At 37.0% G+C, this 18,864-nt stretch overlaps 1 protein-coding gene across 1 annotated transcript in view; it reads right to left on the bottom strand.

The window, feature by feature from the left end:
• Positions 1-18,864, bottom strand: part of LOC148939641 (uncharacterized) — a 363,231-nt gene that overhangs the window by 123,639 nt on the left and 220,728 nt on the right. Inside the window, exon 9 of the mRNA XM_089106934.1 lies at positions 28-161. Within this exon, the coding sequence (XP_088963060.1) occupies positions 28-161 (134 nt within the window). The remainder of the gene's footprint in view (positions 1-27; positions 162-18,864) is intronic.

The following is an 18,864-nucleotide window of genomic DNA, read 5'->3' as shown; positions in this document are numbered from 1 at the left end:
TTCTTTTAGAAGGGCTACATGACTTACTTTGGCAAAACGCTTAATATTGACGAATCACCCTTGCTTGGACTTCTGAGACTTTTCAAAGATGTGGCTGGCAGTGAGGGGATCGACAAGCTTTCTTCCATCCACGCAAAGGGCTGTGATAGCCGCTTCAAAACCTATAATTAAACATAACATTACATACGAGCATATACTAATGCAAAAACAAAAATGTAGATCGGAAAGTTAAAAATTTGGGCTGAAATAGCATTGTATGAGGTTTCAGCTCCTCCCAACCCAAAGACGAATCTAATTATCACCAGCTTGATAGTTGATGGGCAACTATGAGCTACTACCCACAAATTGATAAGGTCTTTGATGAGATGTTTAGGCTAACGTAGTACCGCGCGATAGTTCATCCTCTCAAACTGAATGATTATAGAAATTGTTTTTCAATAGTTGTAAATCAATCGACAATTTCGGGTTTTTACTCGACAGCATAGTATCATTATTCAAGATTAAATCCTTGCTTCGTCACATAAAATGACAGAAATCAGCACTTCGTTGGGGTATATTGTATTACCTAAAGGGGATATTAGAGCTTTCGATTTCTAGTTGAACGAGCTCCTTTCTGCAAAGTAAAATCATTTTTTTATATCCTACCCTCATCTGCTCTACACAATCAAACCCTCCCCCCACCCCCCAAAAAAAGAATAAATACGCATCTAGAGCCATCGCTTCTGGGGAGGGGGGGGAGAATTCTACAAGTTAAATATGGTAATAGCTTTTGATAAGTAATTTTTAATTTAATACTATTACTACTACTACTAATAACACACTACAGCACCAAGCCAATTAAGGCCAGCACAGTTTCGCACACTTGTCCTCCATCCCAGTCTATTCAAAACTTCCGTACATTCACCCCTCCCAAAAAGTTTCACTTTTATTTAAATTTGCCCTTACGAACTCTCCCTCGACTCAAAACGAGCAGAAATTAACATGAGTAGGGCTCAAAACCCCTATGCCTTCCCAAGGCCAGAACATAATTTGCACTTTACTGAAAAAATACAAATGTTTTTACTTTTATAACTTTAATAGACCAAATAATATTAACATTTTGATTACTAAATATCACTGTATGTATATTAAACTGACAATCTACATTCATTTGTATTTTTTCAGTAAAGTACAAATTATGTTCTGGCCTTGGAAAGGCATAGGGGTTTTGAGCCCTACTCATGTTAATTTCTGCTCGTTTTGAGTTTGACTCTGTTATTTATTGTAATTTCTGTTCGTTTTGGGTTTCTTCTATTTATCGATGCTGATTTGTAGTAGTGTCACGCTTGGTAGATTATTTGATTTTATTTTTGCTCACTTTTGGTTTAATGTAGTTCCTCAATTTTCTTTTAAAAACTTATTTTGTGGAAAAAGTTTTTTTAATTAATTGATTTAAAAAGGGTTTTGGCTCTAGATTGTCCATTATATCAAGACTAGTCCCTGGTACAAAGACAGGTAGACAATAGAGCAGACAACAAACTGGCATTTTGTAAGTTCAATTAAACAAATTTTCGACCTTACAGATGAGATTTCCCAAAATTTGTCCCTTTCCACCTATCAAGAAACCCGTCTCTCCCACCAGTCGTAGCTTAGTGGACTAACGATCGAATATAAAGAAAACTTATTAACTATCTCTAATCCACAGTATATAAATTATAGGTAGTATGATCTTTCCCTATCTCACCCATTATAAAAACCCGGACCGAGGTGCGAGTGCTCCAGATAATGTAGAAACATAAGCGACATTAGATCTTTTAACAGGCAGACAAGTAGATTTCTCTTGAACATGGAATTTGGATTAAACATTGGAACACTAAATTTTGAAGAACTAATTTTAAATTAATTTATTCCAATTCATAAATGAAAATCGGTAATTAGTAGTACAATGTTATTATTAGATGTTTTTAGGAATTAAAAGTAGGTTTCGAAGTCTCGAGTTGGTTCTAAAGGCATTTTGAGAAAGTTTCTGCCAAAATACATGTTCTAGGATAATTGGACCGCTGATGGCAGATCAAATGAGAAGAGCTGTTTGCATGCGCTAATGCAAGAATAAGTGGGAGGAGCTGTTTGTTCGCACCGAGAATGAAGAGCCAGCAATTATCTGCGGTAAACTTACTGCTATATCTTTATGCTGTGCTCTAATCCCAATTGAATGCTAATATCTTCTATAACAAGCAAATATAAAAAATATAACCAACATCACGGTGCTAACTACAAAATTGGAAAACATCGGTCGTTGATGTCTTAATCGTATTTATAATCATTGGATATTCAACACAACTTTCAAGATGGACACTTCAGAAAAACAGAATCGGCAAAACAAAGAGAAAATGCATTCAACAGATTTTCTATTGTGAAAGCAGAACTTATTGATTCTAGTAAAAGCGACAGCGAACACTTATTTACCAAAAACACGGAATCAAACAAAGCAAAATTACTAACAAGCCTTATACCCTACACCAACCAACAACGCAAACCATTAAATAAACGATTCACTTTAAAGACAAAATGTTAGGTTAATTGGCTTCTTTACTCAGTTGAGCATTCCTGTCTTTAGTATATTCTGATCAAATAAAAGTTTCTAAGTCTGGATTTAAATTGCAAAATCTACCAATAGCAACATGCCTTGTTCCAGGGACTTTTGGTCATCTATCCTCTCTCTCAGAGGGAATATTTACAACCAAGAAAAACCAACACCAAATTGCCAATAAACCTAATAGCTTACATGGCCTTCATAGCCTTCATGGCTTACATGGCCTTTATATCCTTCATGACCTTCATGGCCTTCATAGCATGTTTGGTCTTCTCTAAGCAACAAAACCAACTCCGCATGTAATTAATCAAAACAAGAAATACAAACCGAAAACATAATCATCACTCTATACGAATATATAAATTGTCAGAATTTGGAGCGAACCCTTCGGTTACACATTTTGGTATAGTAATTCGTTTCTTCGTTTGAAATCGCGTACATGGATCTACGATAATACCCCAGTTCAATCTGGAGTGCGACAGGGTATATGCCAGTTCAATCTGGAGTGCGACAGGGTATATGCCAGTTCAATCTGGAGTGCGACAGGGTATATGCCAGTTCAATCTGGAGTGCGACAGGGTATATGCCACTTCAATCTGAAGTGCGACAGGGTATATGCCATTTCAATCTGGAGTGCGACAGGGTATATGCCAGTTCAATCTGGAGTGCGACAGGGTATATGCCAGTTCAATCTGGAGTGCACCGGGGATTAAGGAATAGCGCTCACATCTATTAATGCTTGCATTCATAATGTGCTATCAGGAATTAGGCCTTCATATTTCTGTAATTTATCAGATGTGTCGTATATGGCGTACGCGGACGACCTGTTAGTTTTAAGCCTGACCAAATTTCTTTCGGCATTATCTGTGCAACGTATTTCTATTAGTTTTCGGAATACTGGTCTGGGCTTGAATCTAGATAAATGCGAATAAAGGTTTTGAGAGATGTTAAAGAAACATTGAAGGTTGGATATACGAAAATTATACCAAATCGTGAAAAATATTGACACCGAGCTTTAGCCAAAATGTGTTCCATGTATTCTGGTTCTTCTGCTTTGTCCTTGACTGATATGCATTGGTTATTAAAGAATCGATTTTCGCCAGATCCGTATTGCTTATTTTAGATATTGCAAATGTTTGCTGTACCTTCCTACTTCATACCATAATACACGAATTATTGAGAAGTTTAGTAATGCTCACGTTATTCATACGTTTGAGTTAGTTAGTGCTAAATTAATTAAACAAGATTTTGAGTTCCTAGACCCAAACTATTATACTATCCGTTTCTTTTTGTCAGAGATAAAAGTTTAAGTTGTGTTTGTGTCTTCGTTTTTCTTATTTTTGATTTTCTTTTTCTCCCCTTGTTTTGCTTAAAAGTGGTTTAAAAATAAAATATTAAAAAAATCAATTATTTTTTGGGAAGATAGAGAAGGAGGCAATTTTGGGAACCTATATGGGCGGTTTATTTTATTTATTTAACTACTGTCTAGCCATTTTCCTAATTGATGACTTGTCTCCTAATCATCTTGATCTTTCTATAAGTGCGATATAATTGATTATGTGTTTCTGAATATCGGCGAGACCAAAACAAACGGCTCTAATATCAAAATTTCTACAGAAAGCAAAAATGACGTTTTTAAGCTTTTCCAGAAATAGCTTTCGACTACTATTAGGGATAAGTCCTGATAACAACTATTCGCAGCACTAAGCCAAGTGAAGCCAATGCAGCTTCACATTATCCTCCTCCTCCGATATAATGCAGCGAAATTATGTGTCGTTTAAACCGACCGCAATTTTCTCCAGGGAAGCCTCTCCTCGAGGAGCTCCTGCAACATAGTCTCAATAAAGGTTTTGACCAGGGTTGCCACCCCTAGTGATCTATCACTATTTCTAGAGATTTTTATATTGCCTAAGCCAAACAATCACTTAATTAGCACATAAATCACTAGACTGTTGAAGAAAATCATTAAATCAAACAAAAAATCACTAAAATCTAGTGATTTGTTCCTCGCCGGGTGGCAACCCTGGTTTTGATTTCTAGTGATTTTTTACATTGCCTAAGCCAAAAAATCACCAGACCGTCGAAGAAAATCATTAAATCAACCAAAAAAAAAACATAAAAATCTAGTGATTTTTTCCTCGCCAGATGGCAGCCCTGGTTTTAAACCAAGCAGTTTTGACCAAGCACTATTTCTAGTGATTTTTATCTTGCCTAAGCCAAAAAATCACTAGAATGTCGAAGAAAATCATTAAATCAACCAAAAACACACTAAAATCTAGTGATTTTTTCCTCGCCGGATGGCAACCCTGGTTTTGATTCGGAAAACTTGTGAAATGTAATCCCTGAGGCCAATATGAGGCCGCACAGACAAGGTTTCCATTCCAAGGAAAGGAGAGATGCAGGGGCTTATAGCGGAGTTTCAACAATTTAGACAAGAACATATCATCGAAACTGCACTGTACTGCTGAGTGCTGCCGCTTTAATTAAAAACAAGCAGCTTTAAACCAGGCAGTTTTGACCAAGCACTATTTCTAGTGATTTTTATCTTGCCTAAGCCAAAAAATCACTAGACTGTCGAAGAAAATCATTAAATCAACCAAAAAAACACTAAAATCTAGTGATTTTTTCCTCGCCGGATGGCAACCCTGGTTTCCATTCGAAAAACTTGTGAAATTTACATTGAGGCCAATATGACGCCGCGCAGACAAGGTTTCCATTCTAAGGAAAGGGAGAGATGCAGAGGCTTATAGCGGAGTTTCAACGATTTAAACAAGAGCACATCTTCGAAACTGCACTATACTGCTGAGTGCTGCGTACTGCACAGTGCTGAGTGCTGCCACTGTAATTAAAACCAAGCAGCTGTATTGTATAATAAACAAACATATTTATATAAAATACAGTTTTCGAACAACGGACTGTCTTTTTATTCCCGTTTTTTGAAAAAAAAAATTATTCCCGTTTTTTGAAAAAATCTAACCGATATTAACCGATATGAAATCTCCCTCGGGATTCTTTTTCACTTTTTATTGTGGATGAAAAAGGATGTAAACGAATCAAGTGTAAGTAAAAGTTATGGCTAAAATAGTTCAAAGTCATAAATTATTTTCCTGTCCCATTAAGAATGTCCAGGACAGTTTTCTCCGAAATTCATAGCTTGTTTTGGTCACCATAGGGTGACACCTTTTAGAATTAGAGCCTCAATCAAGCCAATGGAATTGAATGCAAGAAACAGTTGTTTCAGAAATGATTTTCATAGAACTTAGGACACTTTTCCATTCAGAAAAGCCAGAAACTAAAATTCCAATAATTGTATTGCAAAAATGAAGTACGTTAAAGATACAATTGTATCTGTGAATGATTTCCAGATAGACAGAAAAAATAGCGACACAGAAATAGAGGGAGAAATGGAGAGTGGGGGATAGGAAAGGGGAGAGACGGAGAGGGGGCGGGGGAAATTTATAAGCATTATGAAAAGAAATGAATAATAACCATAAGACAATTTTGGAATAAAGCACTAGCATTATGGAGGACTGACGTAAGAAACCAAAAATGTAAAAATCTATATTCCAACAGCAATATCATGCTATAAAATATTGTCTTTTTCTCCCAGGAGTTCCCTCAAGGCACATTTTTTATTTCCTAATATACATAAACCGTCTACAGGAATAAACACAAATCTATTTGTCAAGAATCGTTATTCTCTTTTTGATCACCCTACAAGCTATTTCAAACTTATTGGCTAGAAGCCAACATCGCATTATCAATGATTAGGCTACAGAGGAAATGGGAAAGACATCGAAAATCGTGTCGAAATGAAGCAGATCTATTAGCGAAAGGTCGTTCAAAGAGAATACAAAGAAGGGGAACAACAGTGCATCCAACCAGAAATATCACTTGGATCAAAAATCTATGAAAGTCTTCCAGAAAGTACGGAGGATTTAGTATAAATATTTATAATCATTCCAAGAAACTAGAAATTATTTGAAATTTTCCGAGTATGGTAACAGGTCTCAGAGCCGGAGTTAGGTTTTTTTCAGGGGGGGGGTGGTGGTTAATGCAGACTTTGCCGCCCCCTGTCACACCATCAATGCTGTAAATATTAAAATTTTTCGCCCAAAAATATTACAATTGAAGCTGGCTTTGCCGGCCCCCGGGCGTGCCACCCGAGGCACTGGCCATTAGGGAAGAGAAGATAAAAGCACAAAACCAACGCATTTTTTAGTGAAATACAAAATAAGAAAATAATTTGCGGCACTGATTTGGCTTTTTTCGTTTTGTTTGGCAAGGGTATTTCAAATACATGGAACACTGCTGCACCGTTAATTCCTATTTTTTAGTAAGACTTCTTAAGCCATTTTCGCCTAATTAAGGTGTTTTGAGTCTTTTTTTTTCTTTTAATACATAGCCTAATAATTAGAAATTAGCTATTCTCCTAATCCGGTTTTCGAGGGGGATTTCAAATATCCGTGGCTTTTCATAGGCAGCGCACCAGCGCTGCCTAAGTAAAGAACGATGGGGGCACAATGTGTTTTTTTTTTTTTTTTTTCCTCCATACCCGGGCACTTCGTATCGAAAGAGTTGTCGTAGAAACACCCAACAGGGCTCATTCGATTGGAAATTTGAGTGGCTAGTGCGCTTTTTAATAGTCGATAGTGATTGGAGGGCAACTACCCCCTCCCCCCACGCCCATCATTCCCCCAAACACATCCAATCAAAATTTTGAGATAGCCATTTTGTTCAGTGTAGTTGATTTCCAGATAGAAAATATATTTTTGAGGAAGACGCTCCCCCACAATCCTAGGGGCAAAGGTTTTAAATTATGCCCTGAGGGCATATAAGAACGATGTTGGCACAATGTACTATTCATTATTTCTTTCCTTTAGAGCAGAAAACTTCATATGGAAGGGGTCGCCGTAGAACTTCAAAAAGGGCTCATTCGATTGGAAATTGAGAGTTCTAGTGATCTTTTTAATAGTCGAAAGCGATTGGAGGGCAGCTATACAACCCTCACGCCCATCATTCCCCCAAACACATCCAATCCAAGTTTTGAGATAGCCATTTTGTTCAGCGTAGTTGATTTCCAGATAGAAAATATGTTTTTGAGGAAGACAATCCCCCACAATCCTCGGGGCAAGGGTTTTAAGTTATGCCCTGAGGGCATATAAGAACGATGTTGGCACAATATACTATTTATTACTTTTTTTTTCCTTTAGAGCAGGGCACTTCATATGGAAGGGGTCGCCGTAGAATTTCAAAAAGGGCTCATTCGATTGGAAATTGAGAGTTCTAGTGATCTTTTTAATAGTCGAAAGCGATTGGAGGGCAACTAGCCCCCCCCCTCACGCCCATCATTCCCCCAAACACATCCAATCCAAGTTTTGAGATTTGTTCAGCGTAGTTGATTTCCAGATAGAAAATATGTTTTTGAGGAGGACACTTCCCCACAGCCTTCAAGCTTTTAAGGTTTTTATTGAAATCTTTGTCGTATAAACTTCAAAAAAAGGCTCATTCGATTTGAAATTCAAAGGGCTAGTACCCTTTTTAATAGTCGAAAGTGATTTGAGGGCAACTAACCCCCCTCTCACGCCCACCTTTTCCCCAAACAAATCCAATCAAAATTTTAGATAGCCATTTTATTCAACGTAGTTGAAAGTATGGAAATTAGGTCTTTAAGGATGACAACCCCTCCCACCACAGCCCTCAGGGCAAGGGCTGTAAGTTATGTCCTGGGGGCATATACAGTTTTTTATTGAAAGCGATGTCGTAAAAACTTCAAAAGGGCTCCTTTAATTGAAAATTGAAAGGGCTAGTGCCCTTTTTAATGGTTAAAAATGATGGGATAGCGACTAACGCCCCTCTTACGCCCACCATTTTCCCAAACACATCGAATTAAAATTTTGAGATATCCATTTTGTTCAACGTAGTTGAAAGTTCTGGAAATCAGGTCTTTTAGGATGACAGCCTCATCAGAGCCCTCACTGCAAGGGTTGTAAGTTAGGCGCTGGGGCATATAAAGTTTTTATTGAAAGCGTTGTCGTAGAAACTTCAAAAGGGCTCATTCAATTGGAAATTGAAAGGGCTAGTGCCTTTTTTAATAATTGAAAGTAATTGGATAGCGACTAACGCCCCTCTCACGCCACCCATTTTCCAAAACACATCAAATCAAAATTTAAAGATATCCATTTTGTTCAACGTAGTTGAACGTTCTGGAAATTATGTCTTTTAGGATGATATCCCCCAGAGCCCTCAGTGCAAGGGTTGTAAGTTATGCCCTGGGGGCATATAAGGTTTATATAGAAAGCTCTTGTATAACTCATAGGTAGTACGATCGCGCTGCCTAAGTAAAGAACGAGGATGCTCGAGAACGATTCAAGAAACGGGGACTAAGTAAAGAGGAGGACACTCCCCCACATCCCTCAAGGCAAGAATTTTAAGTTATGCCCTGGGGGGATATAAGAACGATGTTGGCACAATGTATTATTTATTATTTTTTTTCCTTTAGAGCATGGTATTTCGTATCGAAGATGTTGTCGTAGAAACTTCAAAAAGCGCTCATTCAATTGGAAATTGGAGGGGCTTGTGCCCTTTTTAATAGTCGAAAGTGATTGGAAGGTGACTAACACCCTTCCACGCACACCATTTCCCGAAACACATCCAATCAAACTTTTGAGATAGCCATTTTGTTCAGCGTAGTTGATTTCCAGATAGAAATTATGTTTTTGAGGAGTCCCCCACAGCCCTTAGGGCAAAGGTTGTAAGTTATGCCCTGGGGGCATATAAGGTTTTTATAAAAGGCGTTGTCGTAGAAACTTCAAAAAGGTTCATTCGATTGGAAATTGAAAGGACTAGTGGCCTTTTTAATAGTCGAAAGTGATTAGAGGGCAACTAACCTGCCTCTCACGCCCATTTTTTCCCCAAACACATCTAATCAAAACTCTGAGATAACCATTTTATTCAATGTAGTTTTGAGTTCTAGAAATTAGGTCTTGGAGGGTGACACCCCCCCCCCCCCAGAGCCCTCAGGGAAAGGGTTGCAAATTATGCCCAGGGGGCATATAAGATTTTTAAATAACGCGTTGTCGTAGAAACTTCAAAAAGGGCACATTCGATTGGAAATTGAAATGTCTAGTGCCTTTTTTGATAGTCGAAAGTGATTGGAAAGCAACTATTACCCCTTCCACGCCCACCATTTCCCCAAACACATCCAATAAAGATTTTAAGATAGCTATTTTGTTCACCGCAGTTCAAAGTTCAGGAAATTATACTTTTGAGCAGGACACTACCCCCACAATCTTCAGGGCAAGGTTTTAAGTAATGCACTGGGGGCATATAAGGTTTTTATAGCGGGCGTTGTCGTACAAACTTCAAAAAAGGCTCATTCGATTGGAAACTGAAAGGGTTAGTGTCCTTTTTAATAGTCGAAAGTGAATGGAAGGCAGCTAACACCCCTTCCACGCCAACCAGTTCCCGAAACACATCCAATCAAAATTTTGAGATAGCCATTTTGTTCAGCGTAGTTGATTTTTTAGATAGAAATTATGTTTTTGAGGAGGACACTCCCCCACAGCCTTCAGGGCAAAGGTTTTAAGTAATGCCCTGGGGGCATATAAGGTTTTTATAGAAGGCGTTGTCGTAGAAACTTTAAAAAAGGCTCATTCGATTGTAAATTGAAAGGACTAGTGGCCTTTTCAATAGTAGAAAGGGATTAGAGAGCAACTAACCCGCCTCTCACGCCCATTTTTTTCCCTAAACACATCTAATCAAAACTCTGAGATAGCCATTTTATTCAATGTAGTTTTAAGTTCTGGAAATTAGGTCTTGGAGGACGACACCCCCCCACCGCCCTCAGGGAAAGGGTTGCAAATTATGCCCAGGGGGCATATAAGGTCTTATATAACGCGTTGTCGTAGAAACTTCAAAAAGGGCAAATTCGATTAGAAATTGAAATGTCTAGTGCCTTTTTTGATAGTCGAAAGTGATTGGAAAGCAACTATTACCCCTTCCACGCCCACCATTTCCCCAAACACATTCAATAAAGATTTTGAGATAGCCATTTTGTTGCACGCAGTTCAAAGTTTTATACTTTTGAGCAGGACACTACCCCCACAGTCTTCAGGGCAAGGTTTTAAGTAATGCCCTGGGGGCATATAAGGTTTTCATAGAAGGCGTTGTCGTAGAAACTTCAAAAAAGGTTGATTCGATTGGAAATTCAAATGGCTAGTGCCCTTTTTAATAGTCGAAAGTGATTGAAAGGCAACTAACACCCCTTCCACGCCCCCCATTTCCCGAAACAAATCCAATCAAAATTTTAAGATAGCCATTTTGTTCAGCGTAGTTGATTTATAGATAGAAATCATGTTTTTTGAGAAGGACGCTCCCCCACAGCCCTCAAGGCAAGGGTTTTAAATTATGCCCTGGGGGCATATAAGGTTTTTATAGAACGTGTTGTCGTAGAAACTTCAAAAAGGCTCATTCAATTGGAAATTCAAAGGGCTAGTGCCCTTTTGAGTAGTCGAAAGTGATTGGAGGACAACTAGCCCCCCTCCACGCCCATCATTCCCCCAAACACATCCAATCAAAACTTTGAGATAGCCATTTTGTTCAGCGTAGTTGATTTCCAGGTAGAAAATATGTTCTTGAGGAAGACACTCCCCCAAAACCCTCAGGGCAAGTGTTGTAAGTTATGCCCTGGAGGCATATAAGGTTTTTATAGAACATGTTGTCGTAGAAACTTCAAAAAGGGCTCATTCGATTGGAAATTGAAATGGCTAGTGCCCTTTTTAATAGTAGATAGTGATTGGAAGGCAACTAACAACCCTTCCACGCCCACCATTTCCCAAAACACATCCAATAAAAATTTTGAGATAGCCAATTTGTCCCACGACGTTCAAAGTTCCGGAAATTATACCTTTGAGCAGGCTACTCCCCCCACAGTCTTCAGGGCGAGGATTATAAGTTATGCTCTGGGGGCATATAAGATTTTATTGAAATCTTTGTCGTAGAAACTTGAAAAAGGACTTGAACGATGTTGGCAAAATGTATTTTTTGTTTGTTTCCATACCCGGACACTTCATATCGAAGGAGTTGTCGTAGAAACTTCGAAAAAGGCCCATTCGATTGAAAATTGGAGTGGCTAGTGCCCTTTTTAATAGTCTAAAGTGATTGGAGGGCAACTAGCCCTATTCAACGTAGTTGAAGTTTTGGAAATTAGGTCTTTAAGGATGACAACCCATCCCCCCACAACCCTCAGGGCAAGGGTTGTAAGTTATGCCCTGGAAGCATGTACGGTTTTTATAGAAAGCGATGTTGTAAAAACATCAAAAAGGACCCATTCAATTGAAAATTGAAAGGGCTAGTGCCCTTTTAATAGTCAAAAGTGATTGAAGGGCAACTAACCCCCCTCTCACGCCCACCCTTTCCCCAAACACATCCAATCAAAATTTTAGATACCCATTTTATTCAAAGTAGTTGAAAGTTTTGGAAATTAGTTCTTTAAGGATGACACCCCCCCCACAGCCCTCAGGGCAAGAGTTGTAAGCTATGCCCTGGGGACATTTAAGGTTTTTATTGAAAGCGTAGAAACTTCAAAAGGGCTCATTCAATTGGAAATTGAAAGGGCTAGTGCCTTTTTTAATAGTTGAAAGTGATTAGAGAGCAACTAATGCCCCTCTCACGCCCACCATTATCCCAAACACATCCAATCAAAATTTTGAGATATCCATTTTGTTCAACATAGTCAAAAGTTCTGGAAATTAGATCTTTTAGGATGGTAATCCCCTCAGAGCCCTCAGTGTAAGAGTTGTAAGTTATGACCTGGGGGCATATGAGGTTTATATAGAAAGTTGTGTCTGACGCCACCATTTGCCCAAACACAAACAATCAAAATTTTGAGATAGCAATTTTTTTAAACGTTTTGAAAATTCTGGAAAATAGGTCTTTGAGGATGACAACCCCCCCCCCCCCCCTAGCCCTCCGGGCAAGTAAGTTATGCCCTGGGGGCATATAAGGTAGTAATTTATGCCCTGAGGGCATATAAGGTTTTTTATTGAAAGCGCTGTCGTAAAAACTTCAAAAGGGCTCATTCGATTGGAAATTGAAAGGGCTAGTGCCGTTTTTAATAGTTGAAAGTGATTGGAGAGCAACTAACGCCCCTCTTAGGCCCACCATTTCCCCAAACACATCCAATTAAAATTTTGAGATAGCCATTTTGTTTAACGTAGTCGAAAGTTCTGGAAATTAGATCTTTTAGGATGGTAATCCCCTCAGAGCCCTCAGTGCAAGGGTTGTAAGTTATGACCTGGGGCATATAAGGTTTATATAGAATATATAAACCTTATATTTATATAGGTCTTTGAGGATGACAACCGACTCACAGCCCTCAGGGAAAGGGTTGTAATTTATGCCCTGGGGGCATATAAGGTGTTTATAGAAAGCGTTGTCGTAGTCGAAAGTGATTGGAAAGCTTGATATTTTTATAGTAAAGATGGGTGTGGGTACAATGTATTATTATTATTTTTCTTTTTTTTTGTTTAGACCAGGGAACTTCGTATCGAAGGACTTGTCTTAGGAACTTCGAAAAGGGCTCAATCGATTGAAAATAGAAAGGGCTAATTCTCTTTTTAATAGTCGAAAGTGTTTGGAGGGCAACTAGTCCCCACCCACCCCCACCCTCCCATTTGCCCATTATGTTTAAAAATTAAATGTTGCCTTAAGACTAAATCAAAATGCACTGTGTTAATACTAATTCCCAATAAGGCATCTCAGCAGTATCCCAAGAACGACTGAGGGTATTATGTTCAAACTTTCGGGACTACTTCTGCTCTTAAAATTTAACCAAATCAAAATAGCGTAAGTGTATCCAAGCTGTCAAAGAAAGTAAACAGATTTTTTTTTCCGAATGGTATCAAGTTTTCTATTTCAGGTCAACTAGAGGAGGTATGAAACTAAATGAAACACTACTATTTGTGTCCAGGTTTTTAAAAGGGAGTATGTTGTTAAAAATTGCTGAAACATTTTTTCCAGCATACAAATAGCAGGCCAAACTATAAAGTATTAAGAAAACGAAAAGATTCAAAGAATTTTTTTTCCCAGAAAAAAAACTATGTCAATATAAACGAACAGAAATTAATTTAAAAAACTTTTTCCACAAAATAAGTTTTTCAAAGAGAAGTAAAGAACTCCAATAAACCAAATATGATCAAAAATAAAATAATCTACCAAGCGTGAAACTACCACAAATCAGCATCGATAAATAAATGAAACCCAAAACGAACAGAAATTACTATAAACAACCGAGTCAAACTCAAAACGAGCAGTAATCAAAATAAGCAGGAGTCAAAACCCCTGTGCCTTCCCAAGGCCGGAACATATTTTGTACTTTACTGGAAAAAATACAAATGAATGTGTATTGTCAGTTTAATATACATATACTGATATTTAGTAATCAAAATGCTAATATTATTTGACATATTAAAATTATAAAAGTAAAAACATTTATATTTTTTTCAGTAAGATGCAAATCATGTTCTGGCCTTGGGAAGGCATAGAAGTTTGGAGCCCAACTTAGTGTTAATTTCTTCTCGTTCAGAGCTTGACTCGGTTATTAATTGTATTTTCTGTTCTGTTCGTAAAGCAAAGCATATATTAAATTCGTAATCTAACCTAACCTAGGTACCTCCCCCCCTAAACCCCAAAAAAACAACAGTTTAAATATCGTAAACGCAACGAAAACTACTCTGCATTCAATTGTTTAATAGCGGTCTCTTTGAAAAAAAAAACAAGCTTTTTTCACTGAAAATAAGGAGCAACATTAAACCGTAAAACGAACAGAAATTATTCCGTATATAAAATGGGCTGTCCCCTCCTCAACGCCTCGCTCTTTACGCTAAAGTTTTTATTGTTTTAAAAAATAGCGGTGTGAAAAAGAGTCTAAATTTAGCGTAAAGAGCGAGGCGTTGAGGAGGGGACAGCCCCTTTCATATACGGAATAATTTCTGTTCGTTTTAATTTTTAATGTTGCTCCTTACTTTCAGTTAAAAAAACTTGTTTTTTTAATTTAATTTTTGAATGTTTTTGAATTAATGCAGGTTTTGATTTTGGCTCACCGTACATGAATAATTAAAATAAAATTTTCATATCAATTTTACTTTTATTTGGTTAAATTTGCTTTCTCGAAAGTTGTTAAATTTTATTTACGAACGTTTTTATTAGTAATAAATATACGTAACTTACGAATTCTTTTTATACGAACTTACGAAGTAAGACTTTTTTTCAATTATTTAAGAATGCCTTCTAAAACACAATAGAATTTTTTATTAGAATAATATATTTTTTCTAAAAAAAAGTTTTTTTTTCTAAAAAAAAGTTCTAAAAAAAACCTTAGCACAAAGAGTGAGATATTGAGGAGGAGACAACCCCCTCAAATACGTAATAACTTTTGTTCGTTTTAAGTTCTAATGTTGCTCCTTACTTTCACCTGAAAAAAAAATAGTTTAGTTTATTCAATTTCTGACCGTTTTTAAAATAATATCAGAAAATTCGGCTCCCCCTCCATCACAAATTCACTCCCCCTCCCCCCAAAAAAATCTTCCATGAAAAGATCCTCCCACGTAACCAACCTACAACCCCCCCCCCCCCAAAAAAAAAATTGATTAGATTTTGAAGGGGAATATTAATCTTGATGAATTTTATATACTGTATTTTGAACAAGCATCAAAATTCAATTCTTTCCATGCATCTATTGTTATCAAGACTCTGTTTCTTAGAATTTCGGTTACTATTGAGTTGCAACACTCCATACTTTCAGTTCGTTACCAGGAACTGTTAGAAAAGGGACAAAAAGAAATCGTGCAATGAAGCATAACCAATAGCACAACGGTTTCTCTAATTAAAAATAACATACGGACCAAGCTATGACATCTAACATCATCCGGATTTTTTCATTGCGTTTTGGTAAATTGTGAACATTGGCATTTTTTTTCAATTATAAATTAATGAAAAATCCCAAATAAAAAAGGAATACTTATATTATTTTATAAAACTTTACTAAAAATATATGTTTACAGCTAGACCCCGGCGCCGCGCCGGTGGATCGACCGAACGCCGCCGACGAGAGGCCTGGTCGAACGCCACCGAAGTGTCGTAACGCCGCCGGCGCGCCGCAGGCACGCTGCCGCCAGCAGAGGCAGCGGCGTTCGATCGACTTTAAAATATTTTTACGGCAATTCTTTATTGCGTCAACCGCAAAGTCGGAGCTTTTCCTTCTCGTGTGGTTTAGTATTTCGATTTTCCTGATTAAAAATCAAGCAGAGCTTGCCCTATCCCCGAATTTTCGTGTATTTCCCCGAAAATCTATGTGTCACCCCGAAAGAAAATTCGGTTCCTCCAATCCCCGAAAATAACACAATCACAGTCCCACCCCTAGAGATTTATCACCAATGACTTGCCCAGCCAAATATTACTTTGTATACCATAATTCTTCACAACTCTCTTGTTCATTAATTTTCGTCTCTTTTGTTACTTTGCATAAAAACCAGAAAGATGCAATATGCTATTGCAAATATTGCAATATACACAGTTCTTCATATGTTGACAAAAAAAAGTATCGTCTTTATGAAATGAGTTTAAATCATTTCGAATGCAGTTTCCCAATCGCTATTTCTTACATCACTCGTAGTCAAGAATTTTATTTTCAAGTTGAATAGAATTAAAGAACACATTCACTACTATACAGCTTCAACCTTCTGTTGGATTTTGAAATTACAGCTTACATACTGTTTCTACAGCTGAATTGTAAGTTTGCAGATTTTTTTTTGCTGCTTTTAGATAAGATTTTCTTAATGTTTAAAACTCAACTATTGAACACCTTATAAAAAATACAATCTTCTTTCTGGAACATTTTCACCCCCCCCCCCCGCAAAAAAAAAACAGCCTTCGGTTGAGAAAAAATTTAGCTATGGACTAAGTTATGTACAAGGTTAGGGAATTAAAGATTGAACCAGAAGTTACCCCAAAAATATGGTTCACAAATAAATTGTAAATTATTGTCTATAGGGGGGGGGGATAGAGGGCTATCATTTTTAAATGATAATACCTCATTTTTTTTTATTGAAAGAAGGGATGCCAAAAAGATAATTATTTTTTTCATTTAAAGTGGAGAACAGAAGAAAATGATATCAAATTCCCTGGGAAACCATTGAAATATTTTGATAAGCCCAGGGCCCCCCATTAGAACTTGCTCATTGTCTTGGGTATTTTGCGATTTCTCATAGGTTACTGGCCTTATTTGGCTTTTGTATGTGCTCCCTTTTATTTCGATTCTTTGGATCTTATGGAATGCCATGAGAGGTATCACTCAGTTTTCCAATTATTTGAGGTATACATGGATAATTTCGCAATTTTTGTTGCTGTCATTTTAACCCTTACTCATACCATAAATTTTTTTTTTTTTTCAAGGGACACTAGGTGGTTTTAAATAAACTCGCGTGTTTGTTTTGCCCATATAGTGACCTTGTTAATTATTCCGTAAATTATTTTTCTAATGAAAGCTGAGACGGTATCCTATCAAGGTGATATCCAGAGGGGAGGCGGTAGGGAGGTATTATATTTAAATTATAATAGCTCAAAATTTTATTTATTGAAAGCAGGGATCTCAAAAAGTTCTTTTTTTTTAATTTAAAGCAGAGACGGCATCCAATCAAGGTGGTATCCAGAGGGGGGGGGGGGTATTGAGCTATCATATTTAAATATAATACCTCGATTTTTTTTTTAAGCAGGGGTGCCAATAAGTTAATTATTTTTTTTATTTAAAGCAGAGACGGTATCCTATCAAGATGGTATCCAGAAGGGGGGCATAGGGAGTTATTATATTTAAGTGATAGTACCTTGATTTTTTTTTTATTGAAAGCAGGGATGCCAAAAAGTTAAAAAGGTGACAAAATTAACAAGATTTTCATGAGTTATACTTGATACAGCCCTTGCATGGTTTTATCGTCCAAAGGGAAAGGGACATATGCGTCCAATCCGTTTTTTTTTTCCTATTGATGAAACGGGTTTACTTTGAAAACATTCATTCATATGTACCAGGCAGACTCACAATAAAACGAATTGGTGTGACAAAAGCGATATCGACATCCCCACCTAACGTTGCGCTCGAGTAAAAATGGCGCCCTGGGTCCAGTGCCCAAGTTACATTTAAAGGCCAGGTCATAATAAAAGCTTTCAATTTGGGAGGTTCAAGGAGGAGTCTTTGACAGTCTTATGACCACAGGGTACTAGATGTTGCACTAGATGTTGCACAGGGTACTGTATCTACAGTGGTTTAGAAAATTCGATCACCCCACAAATGATTACCAAAAATATGCTCAAATGTAACATTTAGAATATTATAACACTTTTTTAAAAGCTTTGAAGAAAAGCAAAAAGTCTAAATACCCCTAACTACGCTTGAAAGCTATTTTAAAAAGAAACTCTTTGGAGATTTCCATGGAAATGACCATAGCAGAAGCTTTTAGCCTGGGTGGAGATCAAAGAGGAGTCTAAGTATTTTGACCACAGGTGACTTATTGTTGCGACTTTCTTAAATTTGGTAATTCTTGCGAGCATTTGGAAATCAAAGCTTAAACTCAATAACTGATACTAAGTGTCCTAACATTTTGCTTGGATTAAAAGTGACAAACTAGGATGAACATTTCAACATCTTCCTGGAGCTACTTCAGTCTGCATATTATTTCATTTAATTACACTTAAAACGGATGAGCTTTTCATTTTTTACCTAAGAAAATAGCTGGCACTTCCTTTTTCTTCATAGCGAATAAACTATTAAGTGTTTTTTGTGTCATTGTAATTGAAGTGTTCTCATGTGAAGTGTTCATCATGTATTTTTCAATTTGATCAATTTACTCCTTTTAGATACAGTTTATAATTTGACTGATATTAGGTATTTATGAGTTTATAATTTGGAATGAATCCCCAAAAGAAAAAATGAATAATATCCAAAAGAGCAGCCAAAAGCGATAAAAAAAACAGCAGTTCAGCCTTAGCTTACATTACATACATTATATTAATAAGACAAAAAAAAACTTTAAAACATATTTTTATTAAATTGTTATTAAAAACAACTTTGTAATACAAGAAGGCTTCTTAGGAATCCAAAATAGCAAAAAAAAAAACAATCAATATCAAAGTCACCCATTTCAACTGTTTTAAATGTGACAAAACAGATGTAGGCAATGGGCATTATGAAAAAATTAAGCTTCTAAGTTCAAAGTTATATTCAAAGTTTTTACCCAGAT

The sequence above is a fragment of the Artemia sp. Qi Xiang Cuo genome, chromosome 21 (assembly GCF_049724085.1).
Source record: "Artemia sp. Qi Xiang Cuo chromosome 21, ASM4972408v1, whole genome shotgun sequence".
Lineage (NCBI taxonomy): Eukaryota > Metazoa > Arthropoda > Branchiopoda > Anostraca > Artemiidae > Artemia > Artemia sp. Qi Xiang Cuo.
This window is presented reverse-complemented; position numbering and strand designations above follow the sequence as displayed.